General features: G+C 39.7%; 1 protein-coding gene across 7 annotated transcripts in view; it reads right to left on the bottom strand.

Moving 5' to 3' along the window:
• Nucleotides 1-457: 457 nt before the first annotated feature.
• mink1 (misshapen-like kinase 1) overlaps nucleotides 458-18,610 on the bottom strand; it is a 34,293-nt gene continuing 16,140 nt past the window's right edge. The window contains exons 12-31 of one of the 7 annotated variants that reach the window (XM_014969188.2): nucleotides 17,748-17,855; nucleotides 17,078-17,164; nucleotides 15,708-15,881; nucleotides 15,448-15,618; nucleotides 14,893-15,159; nucleotides 14,678-14,757; nucleotides 14,473-14,576; nucleotides 14,220-14,311; nucleotides 12,298-12,446; nucleotides 10,797-10,914; nucleotides 9,426-9,542; nucleotides 9,071-9,182; nucleotides 8,568-8,717; nucleotides 8,210-8,353; nucleotides 7,701-7,835; nucleotides 7,460-7,560; nucleotides 7,210-7,359; nucleotides 6,963-7,122; nucleotides 6,748-6,887; nucleotides 458-5,818 (exon numbers count right to left, since the gene is read on the bottom strand). In XM_014969188.2, coding sequence (XP_014824674.2) covers nucleotides 5,735-5,818; nucleotides 6,748-6,887; nucleotides 6,963-7,122; nucleotides 7,210-7,359; nucleotides 7,460-7,560; nucleotides 7,701-7,835; nucleotides 8,210-8,353; nucleotides 8,568-8,717; nucleotides 9,071-9,182; nucleotides 9,426-9,542; nucleotides 10,797-10,914; nucleotides 12,298-12,446; nucleotides 14,220-14,311; nucleotides 14,473-14,576; nucleotides 14,678-14,757; nucleotides 14,893-15,159; nucleotides 15,448-15,618; nucleotides 15,708-15,881; nucleotides 17,078-17,164; nucleotides 17,748-17,855 — 2,643 coding nt within the window. In that variant the 3' untranslated portion in view covers nucleotides 458-5,734. Of the gene's footprint in view, nucleotides 5,819-6,747; nucleotides 6,888-6,962; nucleotides 7,360-7,459; nucleotides 7,561-7,700; nucleotides 7,836-8,209; nucleotides 8,354-8,567; nucleotides 8,718-9,070; nucleotides 9,183-9,425; nucleotides 9,543-10,796; nucleotides 10,915-12,297; nucleotides 12,447-14,219; nucleotides 14,312-14,472; nucleotides 14,577-14,677; nucleotides 14,758-14,892; nucleotides 15,160-15,447; nucleotides 15,619-15,707; nucleotides 15,882-17,077; nucleotides 17,165-17,747; nucleotides 17,856-18,610 lie in introns of all 7 variants that reach the window. The other 6 variants (XM_088012559.1, XM_088012561.1, XM_088012564.1 and 3 more) reach the window with 6 other exon arrangements.

The following is an 18,610-nucleotide window of genomic DNA, read 5'->3' as shown; positions in this document are numbered from 1 at the left end:
GGAAAACATGAAAGAAAGGAAGCAAAGAAAAAATAAAGCAGGAATCAAAAGGACATAAAAGAAGGAGACAAGTTGATATATGGAACAAATGAGGGGCAACATTTAGACAAAGGGATAGTCTGGAAATGACAAAACTGTTCCCATAATCCATCTTTTCCAGATTTTTCACTGTCCAGAAATAAAATCATGGATGATGTTGTCCCTTTTACAATCTTTTTAAAATTAATGTATCCGAAGCATTTAATTTTATTATCATTTCTGCTTCAAATCTTCAAGTTTCTGGCAACTTCTAGTTAGTAATCCATGACTTCTGTGACTGCTTCCTTGGAGAAAAAATATGACAAGAATGAAACAAAAAAAACAAAAAACCCAGGAGTCTTTCATCTTCATCCCGTCTTCCTTTCATTGCAGATGTAACCAACAACAGAAAAAAAAACACAGCACCAACAAACCAAAGTGAGATCAAGATTTTATTTTTCAAACAACCTGTATTAAGACATAAATTCATTCAGCACAATCTTTTGAAAGTTTAAAGTTTATAGGTTTATGAAATACAATCTGAAGTTAACCTCTCACAAGTAACAGATGTGGGCACATTAAAACGTTGCAAAAATGTTAAAAATCAAGTTATCGAAAAAGAAAAATGGATATTATAGCTCCGTCTAAACATCCTGGCGATTATGATTTGCCAATACCATTCACACACGCCACACCAAAAATAACAGAAGTGCCACTTTAGATTATTACTAGGTTTTCCATTGATCGTTTCCTACCCGGCCGTTAAGGCAGTTTCTGACATTTCATCGTCTTTAGTTTCCCAGAAGGTGATTGTGTTAAGACCGACAGAGAGGAGCTGCCGTTTCGAGCACTTATAGACGTAAGAAGAGAACGGTTTTGTAACAAACAAACCAGCCTACATTTATTCTGCCAAAGGCCACTGAAGAATCGCCACCTGCGAGCCACACTGAGATGGACGGCCAGGGTTTTGATTGGTTCAGATATTGCTTATTAAACAGAAGTGTCATCAGTTTCAGACGACGCCCTCAGCTGATCATTCTGATGAAACCCAAGGTAACACCGACGTCGACCTTCTGCAAAGTGTATCTGTTTAGGTTTCAATTGGTGCTTAGAGAAAACTTGAACAGAACTTCCACATGTTAAAGTGCTTTTTTTTTCTTCTTTAAAGCGTTTAGTGTTTTTAAAAAGGATGCTTTATTGTAATTAGAGATGCACGAATCGACATGCCAAGGGTTGGAACTGGTTAGCTTTCCTTGATAGTCTCTGCTGGGTGATCAGAGGAACAAATACTAAAAGATATTTAAGTATTTCTGAAATGCATGAAAGCTACAATTAAATTACCAGCATGTACTTTGATCTATTTATTTAGTAAAAAAACAACAACACAATGTATGATGACAAATGCTGTGAATTCCTTCATTTTGTGATTTAGAACCACAACTTCTATCAAAAATTAAAAACAAAAAACTTTCACTGCATTTTATATTCCTTTAAATAAAGAAATGCATATGGAGAATTGATCAAAAGAGGCACAAAAAAATCCTAATCTTTACTAGGAAGGAGAAAACTGACTGGTGCAACTCTGGCTATCATGTAGCATCATGTTAACCTTTAAATTTAATGTGCAGTCTTAATGCTTTTAATGTCTTCTTAACAGTAAAGCTTACTCTTATAAGCCTCAGAAGCAAATCTTGAGTGTTTTCAAAAATTACACACAGTCAATTAAATTCAGAAGTTTGATTTTAATCAATAGACATCTCCCACAAATTTTACACATCCCAACTTAATGCGCAGTCTCCAATTTTGGAATAATTGTTGTCCTTTCAATGAAAATGTACTTCTTAAAGCTAAGAGCTACGCTGTCGAACTGGCTTAGCTTTTGACCCGATTTACTTTCAAGTTGTGCCTGCCATGTTTTCAGACTCCAGTCCTCAGTTTTAACCATCGTCAACATCCTTTAGTTCTCTAGTTTCGCAAACTGATTTTGATAAAAACAAACATAAACCTCTGGTATTCTGACAAATTGTTTAAATGTACTTTTGACTCTCTGGCCGCTGTTCCCTTGATAAGAGGCTAAAATCACCACTGCACTTCCTTCACGACGATCACCTGAGAATATTAACGGCCCGTCAGCCCCGCGCGGCTCATCAACCAACGTGGACGTCGCTGTGAAAGCCGATGGTCTGTCCGGACGATGCAACAAGCCGACAACCGTTTCAATTTTAAGCAACTATTTTATCTGATTTCATGTCGACGAACCAGACGACGGAGAACGTGGGATGTAGGACTCCGTCTCCGTTATGCTAAGTTGATCCATCCTAAAATACATTGTGCTTAGAATAATAGTGTGTTACACCTTTATACAAATACAAACCTGTTTTATAGATGTACATTCACCTTTATTTCTGAATAATACTAATTTACAAACTTTATAAAATAGGCTTCTGAGAATATAACAAGCTACTCTCCCGACTACGAGGTTACACAATCAACATCACTGAAGGATAAGCAATTATTTGATCTGTGCAGCATGAACCTAAATCATCATCATCGTTTGAGGATACGTCTCTCACACACACACACACACACACACACACACACACACACACACACACACACACACACACACACACACACACACACATTCATTTGAGGGTTTTCTCCAAACTGGTTTCATACACATGGCTTTTCTCTGTGCTGGTTCCCTCTGTAAGCTGATCCACTACACATCACAATGAGCTCAATAAACGCGTAATAACACATTTGTTATTACTACTTTCTGATTGGACGCGCTATGAATCCTTAGGAGTTGATTTTGGTGCCCCCAAAAAATGCATCTCACATTCACTTAGGGGATACTCTAGATTTTATTTTAGTTAATTTAAGTGCACTTAACCGGCACCGAGTGTTAGTCCTAAACGTCTAGTTGGATTTTCAAGTAAGAGACGAGGGACGGGGCTAAAAAAACGATTCCTCAGGCTTCTAACTTTCTCTACTCCAAGGCACTGCTTAATCTGTAAACACGATGGCAGATTGATTGCAGATAAAAAAAGAAAAACAAGTGCCACAGCTCTGTGTGTACTGTAAATCTGCAGTGGAGGCCATGGCACATAAAAGATATTCAACAAGGGGAAAGAAAAAAAGTTTTCATACAGTACTATACAAACCGTCTCAATGCGCACTGAAGTATGCGTTAGATATACATCTGTAAGGGTTTTCAAACTGAAGGAAAAGTGTTCTCCGTGTCCATTTAAATTTTCTTCCTGTACAATAAATCATCTGTCTATCTATAGAATAATAATCTTAACTTTGACTCAAACAAGTCCGGCGATCTTTATAGCTTTATGACAGTACATCTTATCCTGAAGGGCGAGCTTTAGCAGTTTCCCACTGATCACTAATCAAAGGTTCCTTCATCATTTACTCAGTTTAGTTTCTGATCAGACAGAAACCTGGTTGATTTTTTTACACACTCTTCTCATTAGAAATGGTAGAATTAATCTAAACTGGTTGATTTGAATGTTCATTCGGGATCTCTCTCCAGTTTGAAACCATCCGACTCAAGCGCTCAGACGAAACACAAATGGTTTAGGAAGTTTGAGACTGCAGGAACCATAAAAGCTCAATCACTTGGATCAACAGCTAGATGGAGAGAAAGTCTGGACATTGGACAATTATTCCTAAGCTTCTGGGATGTCCTGGTCTCAACATGCATTAAAATCTAGGTTTAAATAATTAAAATTCAGCTCTTTGTTGGGAATCCAATCAGATTAAATTAACTACCAATTCTGTAAAGAAGAGTAGTAAAATATTCAGTCAAAGATGGTTGGTGTATACAAAAAAAAAAAAAAAAAAATGCATGTGGCTGTGTTGTTGCATTTCATTATATCGTTATCAGGGTTTCCCCCAGTGTATCATAAGCCTGGCAGGCCACCAGGCTAAGCATTGCTTATTTATTTAAGATTTTAGTTTGTGTTCAGATATTAATCTTCCACCAACACAAATTACCAGGTGATATTTTCACACTTTTAGTCAACTTTAAACATATTTTAACTCAAGAACACAACGGGTCGCTGGATGAATGACTACCCTGGCATCCAACCACTGGGCTTAGCAAGGTTTCTGGGGGAAACCTTGATTGTACACTGGAAAAAAAGGTCAGTTGAGGTCATCTGTGTATCTAAACCGTCGATCAACACTGTATATATATATTTATTAAAAAAAACAACAACTATATATTACAGGAGGAAAGCCTTGGTTAGTGATCTGTGAGTTGTTTTCGCCTCGATTCACAGCTTCCATTTAGTTTCTGCTTTCTTTGGCCTCGACTCACCCAGTTACCCCAACATGCACTGTGAACTTTGGCAGAATGTAAATCTATAAAATATGTTTCATGAGCTCCACTCATGCTCTCCAAAGTGCCCAAAAAGCTGGAGTACTCTGCCGAACCGCAGCGTCTCCCTAAAGATAATTTGTTCTGCTGGCCGAAGACCACGGAGAGCTGTTCTGTTGCACACACACTGCTCACACACACACCCACACACACAAAAAAAACAATTTAAGGACTAAAATATGATACAGCAGGGTTGATCACCGATTGTCCCCTTCACACCCATCCTCCTCCTGAAGCTCTCATCATGCTGCCTCACACACAAACTCCCCTCTTAAAAAGACTCCACAACAGTAGAATATATTGCAATAATATGGCATTAGAAGTACAGTAAAAATTAAGAAAATCAGTAGCCTAGTACTATTACAGAACCACTACATATAAATAGTAAATTTGCGTACTTTGTAAACCTATGAAAGATGGATACAAGTTGAATGAAGTTGGTTTTTACACAAACCAAAGAAGAAACCAAAGCAGGAAGTTGTTCTGTTCTGATTCTATTTACCTTATGAAAAAAAAGACTGAACTAGATTTAACATTTATTAATATTGAACTGAAATTTAATTTACATTTAAAAGATTCAAGGCCTGATTGCTGCGACAGAAAAAAACAAAAAACAAAACAAAAAAACAGGGTTTACAAATAACCGCTTCACCTAGGTTTTGCTCATGTTGTAATACATCAAATGTTTGTGGTTAATCTTGATACGGAACAACTTCATGTCAAAACGGCAAACCTCTGAACGAATAAGGTCTGTGCACCGCAGCACATGGACTCTTCAGCACTTCAAGTTTGAAACAGATTCTCGTCCAAGTCTCAGGCGATATATTGTTGATTTTGAACACAGTACTTGAAAAATAATGCCTTCCTCAAATATAGGAATGTTAACGTACGTCACAAGTAGAAACTAAGTGGATCAAACTAAAGAAGACAGCTTCACAAAGAGAACAGAATCAAGCTAGTTTATATACACAGAGTCTAAATTAATCACGGATATCGACATTTGAATCTCATCTGCGGTTTTTCGTGATGATTCCCAGCAGACTGCCAGCAGGGGGTCTCTCTATTAACTGTACCTTAAGCAGTTAAGGCTGGAATGGATGTAGAGTTTATGTCTGTGGAGTGGGTTTTTTTTTTTTTTTTTTGTTTTGTTTTGTTTTCTGCTTTTTCTGTGCGAGTTCTGGATGTCTTTGCGTTTGCGGTGGGAGCACGCAAGTATGCAGGAGCTTCAGGGTAAAAGAGAGCAGTGTTTGCAAATTGTGTGCATGCGTTAGCAAGAATGTCGGCTCTGCTGGGTTCTACGCACTGACCAAAGCAGCTGCCGCTTCACCAGTTCATGATGCAGTTTCTGTTCAGGGTCATGAAGTACACCTGGCTGCTGCCTCCTGAACGCACGGAAGCAAAAAACACCTGGGGAGCAGCACAGACACACAGGGCAACGATTAGCACTTACATCTATAACAGAATTATTAGCCTTACAGCGTCATTCTGGGGGGAAAAAGCCTCTTCCCTTCCTTACACAAGTCTTAATGAGTAAGAAACACATCTTTTATAGAAAGTTTTTATTTTGCAACTTTTACAACTTGAAGTTCACTGCACTGCCACTACAACTAAAAACTAAATTGGTGTTTTATTTAGGATATTTCAAGCTTTGAAAATCTGAAATCATTTGAAAAGTATGACAACTGCAAACAGTAAGACATGGCTGTGAACCTAAACTGATAATCCTAGCAAGAGGGCCTTGACAAAAAGAGCAGCTATTAGTCTTGGACTCCTAGAAGACCGGCCTTTTTGGAAGAATGGGAAAAACTAAAACAAAGACATACGAAGTCAGCTTTGCAATTTTCCACAAGCCATAGAGGGAACACAGCAAGAGTATGACAGAAGATGCTCTTTTCAAATTATATACATTTTGGCCAGTAAGCAAAAACAGTAAGTGTGGAAAAATAAAACTACATTTTACACTGGACAAACATGGTGGGGGCAGCGTTATGCTGTGGGAATAGGGAAACTGGTCAGACTACAGGAAGAAACGTTGTTAGAGGAAAAAAGGCTGGAGACTAGATGTGAATGTTCTCTTCAATAGAACAAAGATTCAAAATATACGATCACACAGATAATTTTAACAAATTAATAAGTTTTAATCTAAGAAAAAATGACACCTAAATCAAAGTGAGAAAGTATGAAAAAAATCTGTCTACAGATATAAATCCAATACCACCTATATATGAAACTTAACACTATTTTAAATAACTTTATATTCCAAGTTCAGAAAAGTATAGAAGTAGTTCTTGGTGTTTATTTGCTTCATTTCTTTTCATGAAGCTTTTCTCTCTTACCTTATCATTTCTTTCACAAAGGAACTTCAGTCTCTGAGCTCTCTTGTGCATGAAGACCCCGTCCAAGTGACCGGTCTCCACAGAGCGGATCTCGATGGCCTTTTCACCCCATCCCATGATCTGGTTGGAGCAGATATGAGCTGCAAAGCACAGAAACATTAGCAACGACCAATGCATCTCCACCTTACATAACCACACAGTTTTAAAGTTCGTACCAACGGATGTGGGCATCTCGCCCCACTGCAGGACGACGTCTTTAATGATCCGTCCGTAGGTGTTGACGTAAACACCTTCGTCCTCATAGCAAAGCAGCATCTCCATGCCGTCAGAGTTGGGCAGGAACACAATTGCGTGTGGAGTCACTTGGCTCTGGATCTGCTTGAAATGAAGGAGGAGGGTCAGAGCTTCCCCAGAAATTTCACTTCTACCAAAATACTGCAGGCTGACAGCTTTACAACTCACATGAACAGGGATGTAAATGTCATAGTTATTTCCAGAGTCTACATCGATGGCGTGGAACCCAGCGCAGGAACCGTAGATGACCTTCAACCTCTGGCCCTCTTCTACAGTCAGGTCAACCAGTACAGGCCTGTGTGGCAAGTCTGCAAAAGACTGGTTTAAAAGGGCAAAAAATTGGATTTTTTTTTTTTTTAGAAAAATAATTAGCTAGATTGATCTCAGGATGTAATATGATGAGAAAGGGGAGCTCTACCTTGAAGGCCATGAATTTGTGATAAGGTTTGGGCGCCCACGCATAAACCTCCACCGCATTCTTCAAAGCAATCACCAGGAACTTTATCCTCTCGTATTTCACTGAACAGAACAACAGTAAGGCCCTTTGTCAATAATTAATAATTCACTCTTTTATATCCTTCATTTCACCAGGTTAACCAACTGGTGCCGCCTATAGTCACCATCATTTCTCAGAAGGAGAAAAGGTGGCTGACACTTACCCACTTTGTAGTGCACACAGCCCTCCATTTCTCCCACAGTGGTCCAGCCTTGCTTCTTTTCCACCTCCGGGTCATTGTGAAGGATCTTATTCCTCAGCCATGCCAGGTAATACACACGCACCTTGTTCTTCTTGCCTTAAACAACAAGGAGAACTTGGTCAAAGAGATGTTAAATGTTGCGATTAGCTCAAAAAACAAAATTACATCAGGGTTTCAATCAGTGTATTATAAGCCTGGCGGGCCACCAGGCTTAGCATTGCTTATTTATTTAAGTTGGGTTTTTTTAATGTTTGCATTTTTAAGACTTTATAGTTGGTGTTCAGATATTAATCTTCCAATAACACATAATTATCAAGTCATATTTGAAAAAAATGTTTTTTCTTGTGAAGAGTCACATCAAATAGCACATAAAACCTGTTTTATGCACCATTTTATTAGCATTTTCTTGTTCTAATTGAAAATGCTAAGTTATTAAAACCCAAAAAGAATGCCAGCTGAAGTTACTGTACCTGATATTGTGATGAGCAGGTTGAGTCCCTCCAGAACATCCATTTGTTGGAACCTGCGGGAGTTGATGAGTGGGTAAACTTTTCCTTGGCCACTGCGGTCCAGCAGCTTTAAGCCGTTCTCTGTGCCCACCAACAGGTTCACACCTACAGACAAACACATGGACCCATAAATAACTGAGACTGGGTGTGAAAAACATTCTTATACTATCGTTCTTGTAGCCACAACTAAAAATAACACAGCAGAATTCATGTTTTTATATTTACTTTTCTTCTTTACTGGGATTTTCTTTTTTTTCTGTTTTCTTTAACCTGTTATTTAGCTCTTTTTGTAACAGAGCAGTGTGATTTTTATCCTCACCCCAGAGTGCAGCACATAGGATCTCAGAGTTGAACCTCTTCTTGTACTTGCGGATCTCAGGTGTGTCGTTAGGAGGGCGCGTGTTGGTAGGATTGACATTTACCATGGATCCCTTCCTCACTTCCATCTTCAGCTGCTCAAATCTGGAGCCTATAGTGCAAAAACACAGGAATGGATTGTTTTCACTAATGATCTTTTCCAATATGTAATTTTTTTTCAAATGACATTTGCATAAAGCCAAAACAACAGAAATGGATACGCGATTCCCCTCATTAGAATATTTTTGCTGCACAACAGATTAGGGTTGAATACTGCTGCAAATATGACCCATCCATCAAATGTATACAGACTGACCATATGCTAAAGCTAATTTTACAATTTATAAATGTTTTGAAAAAGTCAGGTCTGACAAAAAACAAACAAACCAGTGTGGCTGCAATATTAATGGGTCAATATTTACACTGAGCAGATGCTGTGGGACGTTTGAGGAGCTTGTGACTCACCGCTGATTGACACGTTGTCCCCTGTGCCACCTGGTGACTGATACATGCCAAGATCCACGAAGGTGGTGAAGGAAGACTTGCCAGAGGCCTTCACCAAACCCCTGGATTGATACTGGATTGAACATGTTGTCGTTAGTTCCACTTTAAGGCAACAGAAATTTAATTTTGAATATTTTATACACAGAGTATATATGTAATTTTACTGCCTATATCACTTTACAAAGATAACCAATAGTCATGAATTGAGTTAATGACGTTTGATGAAACTTTCATGCCTGACATGATGGCATACATAGCCGACACAAAAATAACCCACGGATTGAGGACTGATATACTTAGACTCAGTGAAACTTGCATCATAAACGGAGTCCTTCCCTGGAGAGGAGTGAGAGGCTGAATCGGTGGGAGAGTGGGAGGGCTGCACCACATCTGGCAAGTTAGTGTATCCGTTATGGCTCCTCTTCTCTGGGGTCTTCCAGGTAAAACAAACACACAGTTCATTATGTAATGATGACGCCACAGATTTGAATCTGGGCTAACGTGCTGCAGCTAAGTATGACATGTTGAGCTGGGAATAAACTAACCACCTCGAGACCTAAAGGATATCTGTCACACCAAAAGTAAGAATAAGGAACATGGGTGCCTTTATCATTTGACAAACCTATAGAGTATTCCCTAAAATTATCATCTGTGATTTGTAAAGGTTTTGGACTTTTAGAAGTTAAAATTCTTTAATTAGAAAAAACTGAGCACAAAATGTAATTTTTTTAATGAAAGTAAAAGAAAAATGTAAAAATACACTAAATCTTTATTCTTGCAAGATAAAAGTTACATTTAATGTTTGAAACAAATTACATGAACCAAACCTATGAGCAAAGTTTTTTCATTTTCACAAATGTCTGAACGAGAAAATTCCTATTTTTACAGAGGAAATCAAACAAAGCAAATACTCTTTGGCTTTGAAGGTAGGTTTTTTTTTGAAGTAGGTTAAATTTGATGAAATATAAACTAGTAATCAATGATTTTCCATTTCCTGTAGTTATAAATTTGACATGAAATACGGTACATGAAAGCCACTAGGCTGGGCGAGGACTCGTGCATCTTGCCATTACGAACAGTGAGCGAGATGCAAAGGTGGAAAAGAATAACCCGGGAAGCAAAGAGTGACTTCCTGTGGTCCAAAAGTGTCCATAGCAACACTTACACACAATCTACACGGCAAGCAGTTGTCGAGAAGAAGCTACAGGGAATTTAACTGGAACTGCGTGCTTCAGTCAGATGAGACCAAGTCTCAACTATGGTAACAAATGCTGCAGGCCTGTTTCTATTTTAAAACGCCCGGGAGCCTTGATTGAGTGCAAGCTCTTTCAAACGCCAGGATGTTAAAAAAGAAAACATTGTGAACTCAGCTTGTAAGCTGAAAATGTGCCGTCATGGAGCATTTCAGAAAAAATGTTGCAAAACATAAAACCAAATCAACAGAAATCCCCGGACCTAATAAAACCTGTAGGACGAGGCCGTTACATCTGATAAACAGTAGCACTCCAGAGCTCAGGGCGATATGAAGGAGTTTGACAAAAGTTTAAAATGCCTGTTTAGAAAGAAATGACAGCAAAACAAATCCAGTAGTTTTTCTTACAGTTTCTAAACATGGTCAGTTTTGCACTGGTGAAAAAAGAAACACAACGATGCATTTTAAACGCCGTTACATGTAGAGGTGACTCACTCTCTGAACCAGCATGGTCTGATCCCCGTATCCTCCAGCTTGCTCTCCCTCTCCCACCTCGCCCTCATCTTCATGAACCACCATGGTGTTGACTGAATCACTGTCTGCATCTCTGTGGCTGGATAAAAGAGAAAACACGATCAGGAAGATATGAAGCCGGAAGCTAAGTGAATATAATTACCATAAAATAGACATGTCCTGAACAGGATGCACCATCCTCCTTCCTGTTTAGAGTAATTTAAGAATTACTGAATTGCTGATTAACGTGCCAGTCCTGCTGAAGTCTCTTGTGCTCATTTTTCTTACATATTTTGTCCCAACCAGACTTTCTGCAGGAGAGTGAAAATGTGCTGCATCAACTCTGTTAACAAGTCGTCATTCTAAACATGCAGGGCTGTCCCTTTTGTTTCTGAAGATGCATTGGCTTTGAATACACTCCTCCAGTCTTCACTGAACTCAAGTCTTGCTTCTGCTGAAGACTGTTTTTTTATCTGGAGGATTTCACCGAGGTGTTAAGCTGCCATTAGGATATTTTTTCTCTGGTTTGACATGACTGAATTTTTCAGCTCGTTATGTGCAGACCAAAACGTGCAAAAAAGGTAAATTCAACACTTGCTTTAAAACCAATTAAAAAAAAGAAAAGAAAAAAAAAATAGCAGGCAATTCTACAAAATAAGTATTTACATACATGCTGGCGTTTGCACAATTACCTGCCCTGGTTTTACTCATTTTTAAAGAACATTTCAGCTGCTATTGTACATCTGCCTTTCTGACGATATAATGCTTTGTAAATAGTCTGTCTTTTTCTATTTTCAATACACTGAATGCACATTATGCACAGAAAGTGATCTGACTCAGCTGCACATCCTTTGGACAGCAAGTTAAATATTTTTATTTCTAATAACTGCATAGTATTTTCTGTTTTGTTAACATCATCTTTACTATCATTAAACATTATTGAATGTTATTGTTAATCTCACTTTTTAACACCAAGAATTTTTTGTGTCAACCTTCACACCTGATGCTGCCGTTACACCTGAATTGTTCCTTTGCAGGACAATAGTGGTTGTTTCCATTTCATTTTCTGCATAGCTCTCTCCTACAGCAACAACTGTCTGTGGAAATTTAAATGCAGCTTGCAGAGCAGACACATGACACAACCATACTGGAATCTTGCAACTGTACTTTCAAAGTCATTGTAGAAGGTGAAAAATAGTTTGATTCTCAAGGAAAACCAGCATTTTTTGATCAACCAAACATGTGCAAGGCCAGCTTTGGAAGCCGTGTTCACAGAAAGGTTTAGATCTACTAAAAGTCACAATTAGTAGCTCTACTGGTGTATCTGGTATTAAGTTTAGTAAAGGACTTCAAAACGGATCATTAAAATTTTTTTTTACTTTGAGCAACACCCAGAGATGTTACCTGGGAAGAGATGGAAACATCCCTAGCAGTTTGTTGCGTCTTGAATAATCAGGACTGTTTGTGTTAACACTTTCATTACCGATCAGTCGGGCTCTCCTCCTCTGGTCCCTCGCCACTCTCGCTTTCTTCACTACTCTCGCTGCTCTCTGAAGATGAGGAGTAATCATTGGCCTTGACAGGGGGACGCGGCGGCTCCTCAGCACGCTCCTTAGCGTAGAGCCCATGGTCCTGCACACACAGACGTCACAATTTACTTACAAAAGGCACTTAAAACAAGAGTCTAGCAAGAAACAAACAAGCAAACACACACATGCTCACACGACAGTGATCAATGTGTGAAAAGAAAACTGACATCACAGGATCATCAACAACAAAAACAAAGTTGAGAAAATAAATCAGAGTACCAGAACATGCCATTAGGATCGCAATATTACAGTTGATGAAGAAAAACGTCGGCCATTTAATCAAATCTGCATGAACATTAAAAAGTGGAGGAAAACAAATGCATGCATAACTTCCAAGCCTTGCTCAACACACGGACACAGTGCTACTAACCTCCCCTATAGCCCTCTTGTAGCTCTGCACATTCGAAGTCAACAAACAAGAGAGTTAAGAAGATGAGAAATGTGAGAGCAAAGGTGTCCACTGTGTAAAAGTAAGCACTCCTTTCTCTCATGGTCCTCACTGTTGGCTTCATCAGTCTGAGAATGCTAAAGCATTGATTCATTCAGACAGTATTACACAAAGTACGTTCTGTAACGCTGTCCTTCAAAGCATGTTCTTCCACCCAACAGGAATGTCACACTGCATGTAGAGTGTATAGCTGGATTTCCAGAAATAAAAACTGTATGTCAATGTACACGTGGTTAGCTTTATATTCATGTAGCACAAACTACAGTTGATCAGATGCAGCATAAGATGAACCTGAGAAAACCATGCAGGAGAAAAGTTGGAAGAGATGCTTAATATTTTTAACATTTGCCGAAACACATGAGTGTACACGTGTTCCTAGACTTAAATGTTACATCAAAGCATTAGCAACCGTTTAAGACTAGCACTGGGGTTAAATTAATGGCAGTTTGTGCCTGAAAGGGCATTTTTAATTGTGAGTTTCCCTTAGACTTACTTTAAGCAACTGGTGAATTTCCAATACAAGTAAAATGTCTAACTTTGTGTTGTGACTGCTCGTCAATGGCAGCGGTCTTTCAGTTGCATTAACATTAGGAGTGTAACGGTACGGGCATTCCTACTGGAAATATCGCGTACAACACACGCCTACCGAACAAAGACAACGCCGCTTTATACCTCCACACATGCAGAATGTTTGAGGTGAACTAAGCACGCAGTGCATTGTTGTATAAAAAGTGACACCAACATTAAACAGAGGACTTCCAGCTGTCCCTAAGCTCTACCACGTGGTAACGTTAAGGTTCCTCATGCAGCTTCAATGTAGAGAGAAAAATAAACTGGAGCAAAAGTTTGTCAGGGTCCGGATTTTTCAACAGGAATAAGACGCATCGCTCATTCGGCACTTCAATGATTTACTCATCTGAAGGTAAATTTCACTGAAACATGAAAAAAATGTGCTAAAGATAAAATCTAGCTGCCCAACCAGAATCAAATGCTGCACAACAGCCACAACACGCTGCTACTGTCCTGACTGGGCCTCTGACCAGAGGTGATGTCTGAACAGCTGAGCTATTTTGTCCATTATATTCGAGAATAAAAAAGTATTTAAATTCCTTAAGGAGTTTCATTAAAAAACATATAAACAACATCGATCTTCTCAAGTTACCAGTTCAAAAAACACATTTCCAGTCAGTTGCAAAGGCCACTTTTTGCTTTGCTTGCTTGAAGCTAACCGTTTTGCTACCATGTGCCGTTACAACCCTAGTTTAGCACAGTTGTGTTAAACAATCAACACAGTTTCATAAGCAAGTAATTTGAAAAATAGTTAATGTGATGCAGCTGAAGAGCAAACAAAACAAAAAGAAGACGTACAGCAGGTCGCCCAGGACGAGAGGATGTACGGGATTCCCCCGGCTTGTGGCGACTTTCATGGGAGAGTATTGGTGAATCCATTTTGGAGGTACCTGACGAGGAATATAGAGGCGTCAGGGTCCCTCGCAAACCTGCATCCATGCAACTTCAACTGTTTCACATTTTCTCATGCAAAACTTCAGTGTATTTTATTAAGATTTTATGTGATAAAACTTATTGGTGGTCGGCCACGTTTGCAGCACTGGGGACTCACTGAGGATGCGGTGCCTCTCTAGAGAGCCAGTTTGGGGAAGACCAGATATGATGCTCATACTGTCTCCTCTCTCCCAGCGATCATTGCGGCTGAGATCTGGATTGCTGCCATGAAGGTAATCTAAAGTTAATAACTCTAACCGTAGATTACAATGATCTAATTTGCAAAAAAAATAAATAAAAAATACATATATTGTCATCAGTACCTGGCTCTTACTGGATGCCTAATCCCAGAGGTAAGGTTGGTGTTAAGAGCCGTGGCAATGGACGCAGTTCTCTGAGGAATCTGACAGCAACAGCAAGATGTGTTTTTAGTTTCCCAAAACAAAAAAAAACAAAGTTTAAAAAGAGACCTTTGGAGTTTTTAATATATTCTGTTTGATTCTCCAAAGCTAGATGAAGTTCAGGTATTGGATTTTACCTTGGGTGGGAGCTCTACATCTGGCAGCCGAATCCAGGGGCCGCGATCCTCCCTGATCTGATGCAACTGCGGCCCCGGGGTTTCAGAAGTGGGATCAGAGTTCTGACGTACAAGCTCTCTGGAGTGGATGGGGCGGGGCGTGGGGGCAAGGGAGGGGTCCTGGGTGGGGAAGGCGGACATGTTCTTAGTTGGCTGGTCACAGAGGGACTGAGAGCGAGGGACAGGGGCAGCGTACGGCTTCAGTGGAACCAAGTGAGCCATCTGGAACTGCAGAGGGCAGGAGCAGCAGAACGCCAGGCGGGAGCAGCAGCCAAATGCAAGGAGCAGCACCCAAGATAGTCCAAGATGTAGGTCAAAGTGAAGAGAAGTGCATAGACGAGGTTGGTAGAAAGTATCAAGTTTTAATGGGAAAACAGAAAGATGTGAAGAGAAAAAGAGAGTAAAGACAGAAAAGCATGAATAAAGCAGCTCAGATATCAAGCATAAGGCAGTCGAGCCTGAGAAATATTAGTTCTTCTGCGAGGTTTTCTTAAACCACATATTTAAGCCACACACCTTTCCTTGACCACCTTGGGGTTCAACTGGCCTCTGCATCGGAGGCGTTTGTGCAGACTGAACCATTCCCGACTGGCTGATGGAGTCCGAGCGCGACTGGATGGCAGTGTCAGAGACGGTGGTGCAGATTTTCGGTGACCCTTGTCTGTTTAGTTTACTTCGCTCCTCCACCTGGAGTAAAGAAAACGAGAGATTTGACTTGGAGAACAGAGTCTTTTCCGGCGGCATGCTAACACTTAAAAAAAAACAGACGCCCCAACCTCTCGGGCCCAGGTGGGTTTGTTGTTGGGCTCCAGGTTTTTGTTATAGTGATAAAGCTGGGGCTTCTTTTCCTGCTGCTGCTGCAGAGACACCAGGTAGGCATGCTCCTGCTGCAGCTGCCTCTGCAGCCGCTCCGACTGCCGCTGCTCCTCCAGCTGCTTTCGCTTATACTCCTGAGGAAGGCGAGGCATAGCAGTGAAGACGAGGCATACTTCGAACTACATACATGCAAACCTCGAGCTTTCACCAAACTGAAACAAAGGCCAACGTTTTGCAAATCAGGAATATGATGGCTCCCATTTTGCGATATGAATTACAGTATCTGTTGGTAATGTTTGTGAGAGTCCATTAACTTATCGCGAGTTGGAAGCTAGTTTGATAGCTAAAAGCAACAACAGAAATATAAAAGCTCCAGAGCTTTGGGTGAAAATGAGCACTGTAAAGTTGAGACATTGAAATTCTCCAACTGCTTTTGTTGCCTCATCAAGGAACTCTAAAAGTACAGGACACATTTATATTCTTACATAAGGTAGTATGCACAGGCTTGTTTTGGGAATCATAATATTCATATATTCACTTTATTTGTGTAAAGTGTGCTTCTTGTTTTCAATTGATTATTTCAGCATGAGTATCGCAGATACTTCAGAAAAAAAATTTTAAATGTCTAATGACAGCTAAACTTTGGACTCCTTTAAAGAGTAGATTACATTTCTAGACTATTTCCTGTGCCAGATGTAGCAAAGCTGTCCCACAGCATCATGGAGCCACCGTCAGGCTGTGCCTAAACACACAGCTGATGTCTGTTCCAGAGAATGAATCGTTTTGGGACTGTACTATCTCCAATCAGCCCTGCAGTGTGTTGAATTTAGATTAAATTCTGGTAATTTAATGACCAAGTTGTTCTTCTGTGATCCATTTGCTGCAAAAGCACCTGAAATGTTTAGATTATTGCTTGTTTTGTAGTGGAGGACTCAATAATTTCCGGTACAACTTGATATGCATCAGCCACATGCGTACTGTCGCTTTTGACTAATGTTCTTTCTAAACTGAAACAAAGATTCATTTTTAATGACAGCAACTCCTACGCACCACAACAGCAATCTGAAGACAGAGATGCAGAGACGGTAGCACTTCTAAATGAAGCAAAAGATACTTAATAACCGAAAATGGACAAACCTCTTCAGAAAATTTGCTGTCTTTTGAAATAGACAGCAAAACTGCTATTTCAAAAGTCTTTTTGAAATAGACAGCAGTTTTGACATAAATGGAAGCAAACCACACCAACACAGAAGTTCATTTAAGTTTTAATAAGTTGAAGTAATATAGAAGCAAATGAGGAAGTGATTAAGCATTGGTAAGGACTAGTTACCATAAGCAGCGCCTGCTCCTGAAGCAACTGCTGCTGAAGGATTTCTAGCTGCCGCTGCTCTTCTTCTAACTTGTGCCTGATAAACTCCTGCAGCGAGGTAAGAGGGCACAGAGGAAAGGTGGTGGCACAAGAGAAGGAAATGATGTGGGAGAGGAATGGAAGATAAACACAGATAGAAGGTTACGCAATATCATTCCAGCAAGCAAAAAGCAAGAGATGTTTTGATAAAAGTCAAAGATCCTGCTGATTATTTTAGCAGGAAAGCTGCTGCTGCTGCTGCTGCTGAGGCTTTGTGGATAAAAGATACAGATTATATCAAATGTATAATTATGAGCACTACACATACAACGTGATAAGCCACAAGGCGATAAATCATTCAGATATTTAGGAGGTCAGTGTGAATTTGGTGAAGTTTGCAACACTAAAGGATGATCTTGCTCTGATGCCAGACTCTGATGCCGCCGAGGATAGACTGGAAATGGAGAGACGCAGAGAGCTCACCCACAGAAATCTCATCTCTGAGTAAATACACTAATTTAGATCCCTGCTGCTATGGCAACCCTCTCACGGAATTTCACCACCAGTGCAACTAGCGCAGCGCCGCCGGCAGACACGCCCACCCCTCTCCTGATTGGCCGGGCGCAGCTCTGCTTCTGCTGCGGTTGGTTACCTGCTCCCTCTCTGCCAGCCTCCTGTCTTCCTCCCGTCTCATATCGTCGAGTCTCCGGTGGGGGCCTTTTTCTTGCTGCCTCACCATCTCTCGCTCTTTTCTCTGTTGCTGGGAGAGAGGCGACAGGAAGGAGAGAAATGAGCAGAGGGGTTATGCTTGCACAGATGAATTGGACTGCTTAGGGGAAAAAAAAATCTCTACTGTAAAGAGTTGGAGGAAAAATGAATAGGAGAACTGACTCACCTTTACAAACGTCTTTTAGTAAAACCACATGATTTGTTCTTTATTGCACTGACCTTTGACATGCCTCCTTGCTGCTCATAGCTTTACACGTGCATCACAGTAACTTAGAATACATTTTATTTGAATAATTTAAAAATGAATCAGCATTCATTAAAAAAAAACCTATGCATCCATCACGTGACTAAGTTAAAAAAGTAAAATAATATTACCTTTTGCTCCCCAACGCTGCCCACTTACTATGTATATTTTTTATTTTATTTTTATTTTATTAATTTGTATTCATTTTTCCCCTCTTTCCTGTCATGCATGCATGGTGGTTTATGTTTACTTTTAAAAAATCAGAGAAATTATTTAAGTTTCACAAATGCATGTAATGTGAATAAATGAATAATCTCCTGATAAATTAAAAATTATGCATTTCAAGCATTTGTTTCTCATCTTCATTATTATAGCTTACAGTTAATAAAAACACAAATGAAATTAGAACATTAGATAAACTATAATACTTGGTCAGAGCTCTTTATGGATTATTAACATGTCAACATTTTAAAACAAAGTTATACTTGACTAGTAATTTAATCATGGAGGCTTTATTGACTTTTAAAAGGTAGATTAGTTAA

Source organism: Poecilia mexicana, unplaced genomic scaffold, assembly GCF_051168715.1.
Source record: "Poecilia mexicana isolate PSO_F unplaced genomic scaffold, ASM5116871v1 scaffold_14, whole genome shotgun sequence".
Lineage (NCBI taxonomy): Eukaryota > Metazoa > Chordata > Actinopteri > Cyprinodontiformes > Poeciliidae > Poecilia > Poecilia mexicana.
The sequence above is the reverse complement of the archived record's forward strand: the minus strand, read 5'-3'. Positions and strand labels throughout refer to the sequence as shown.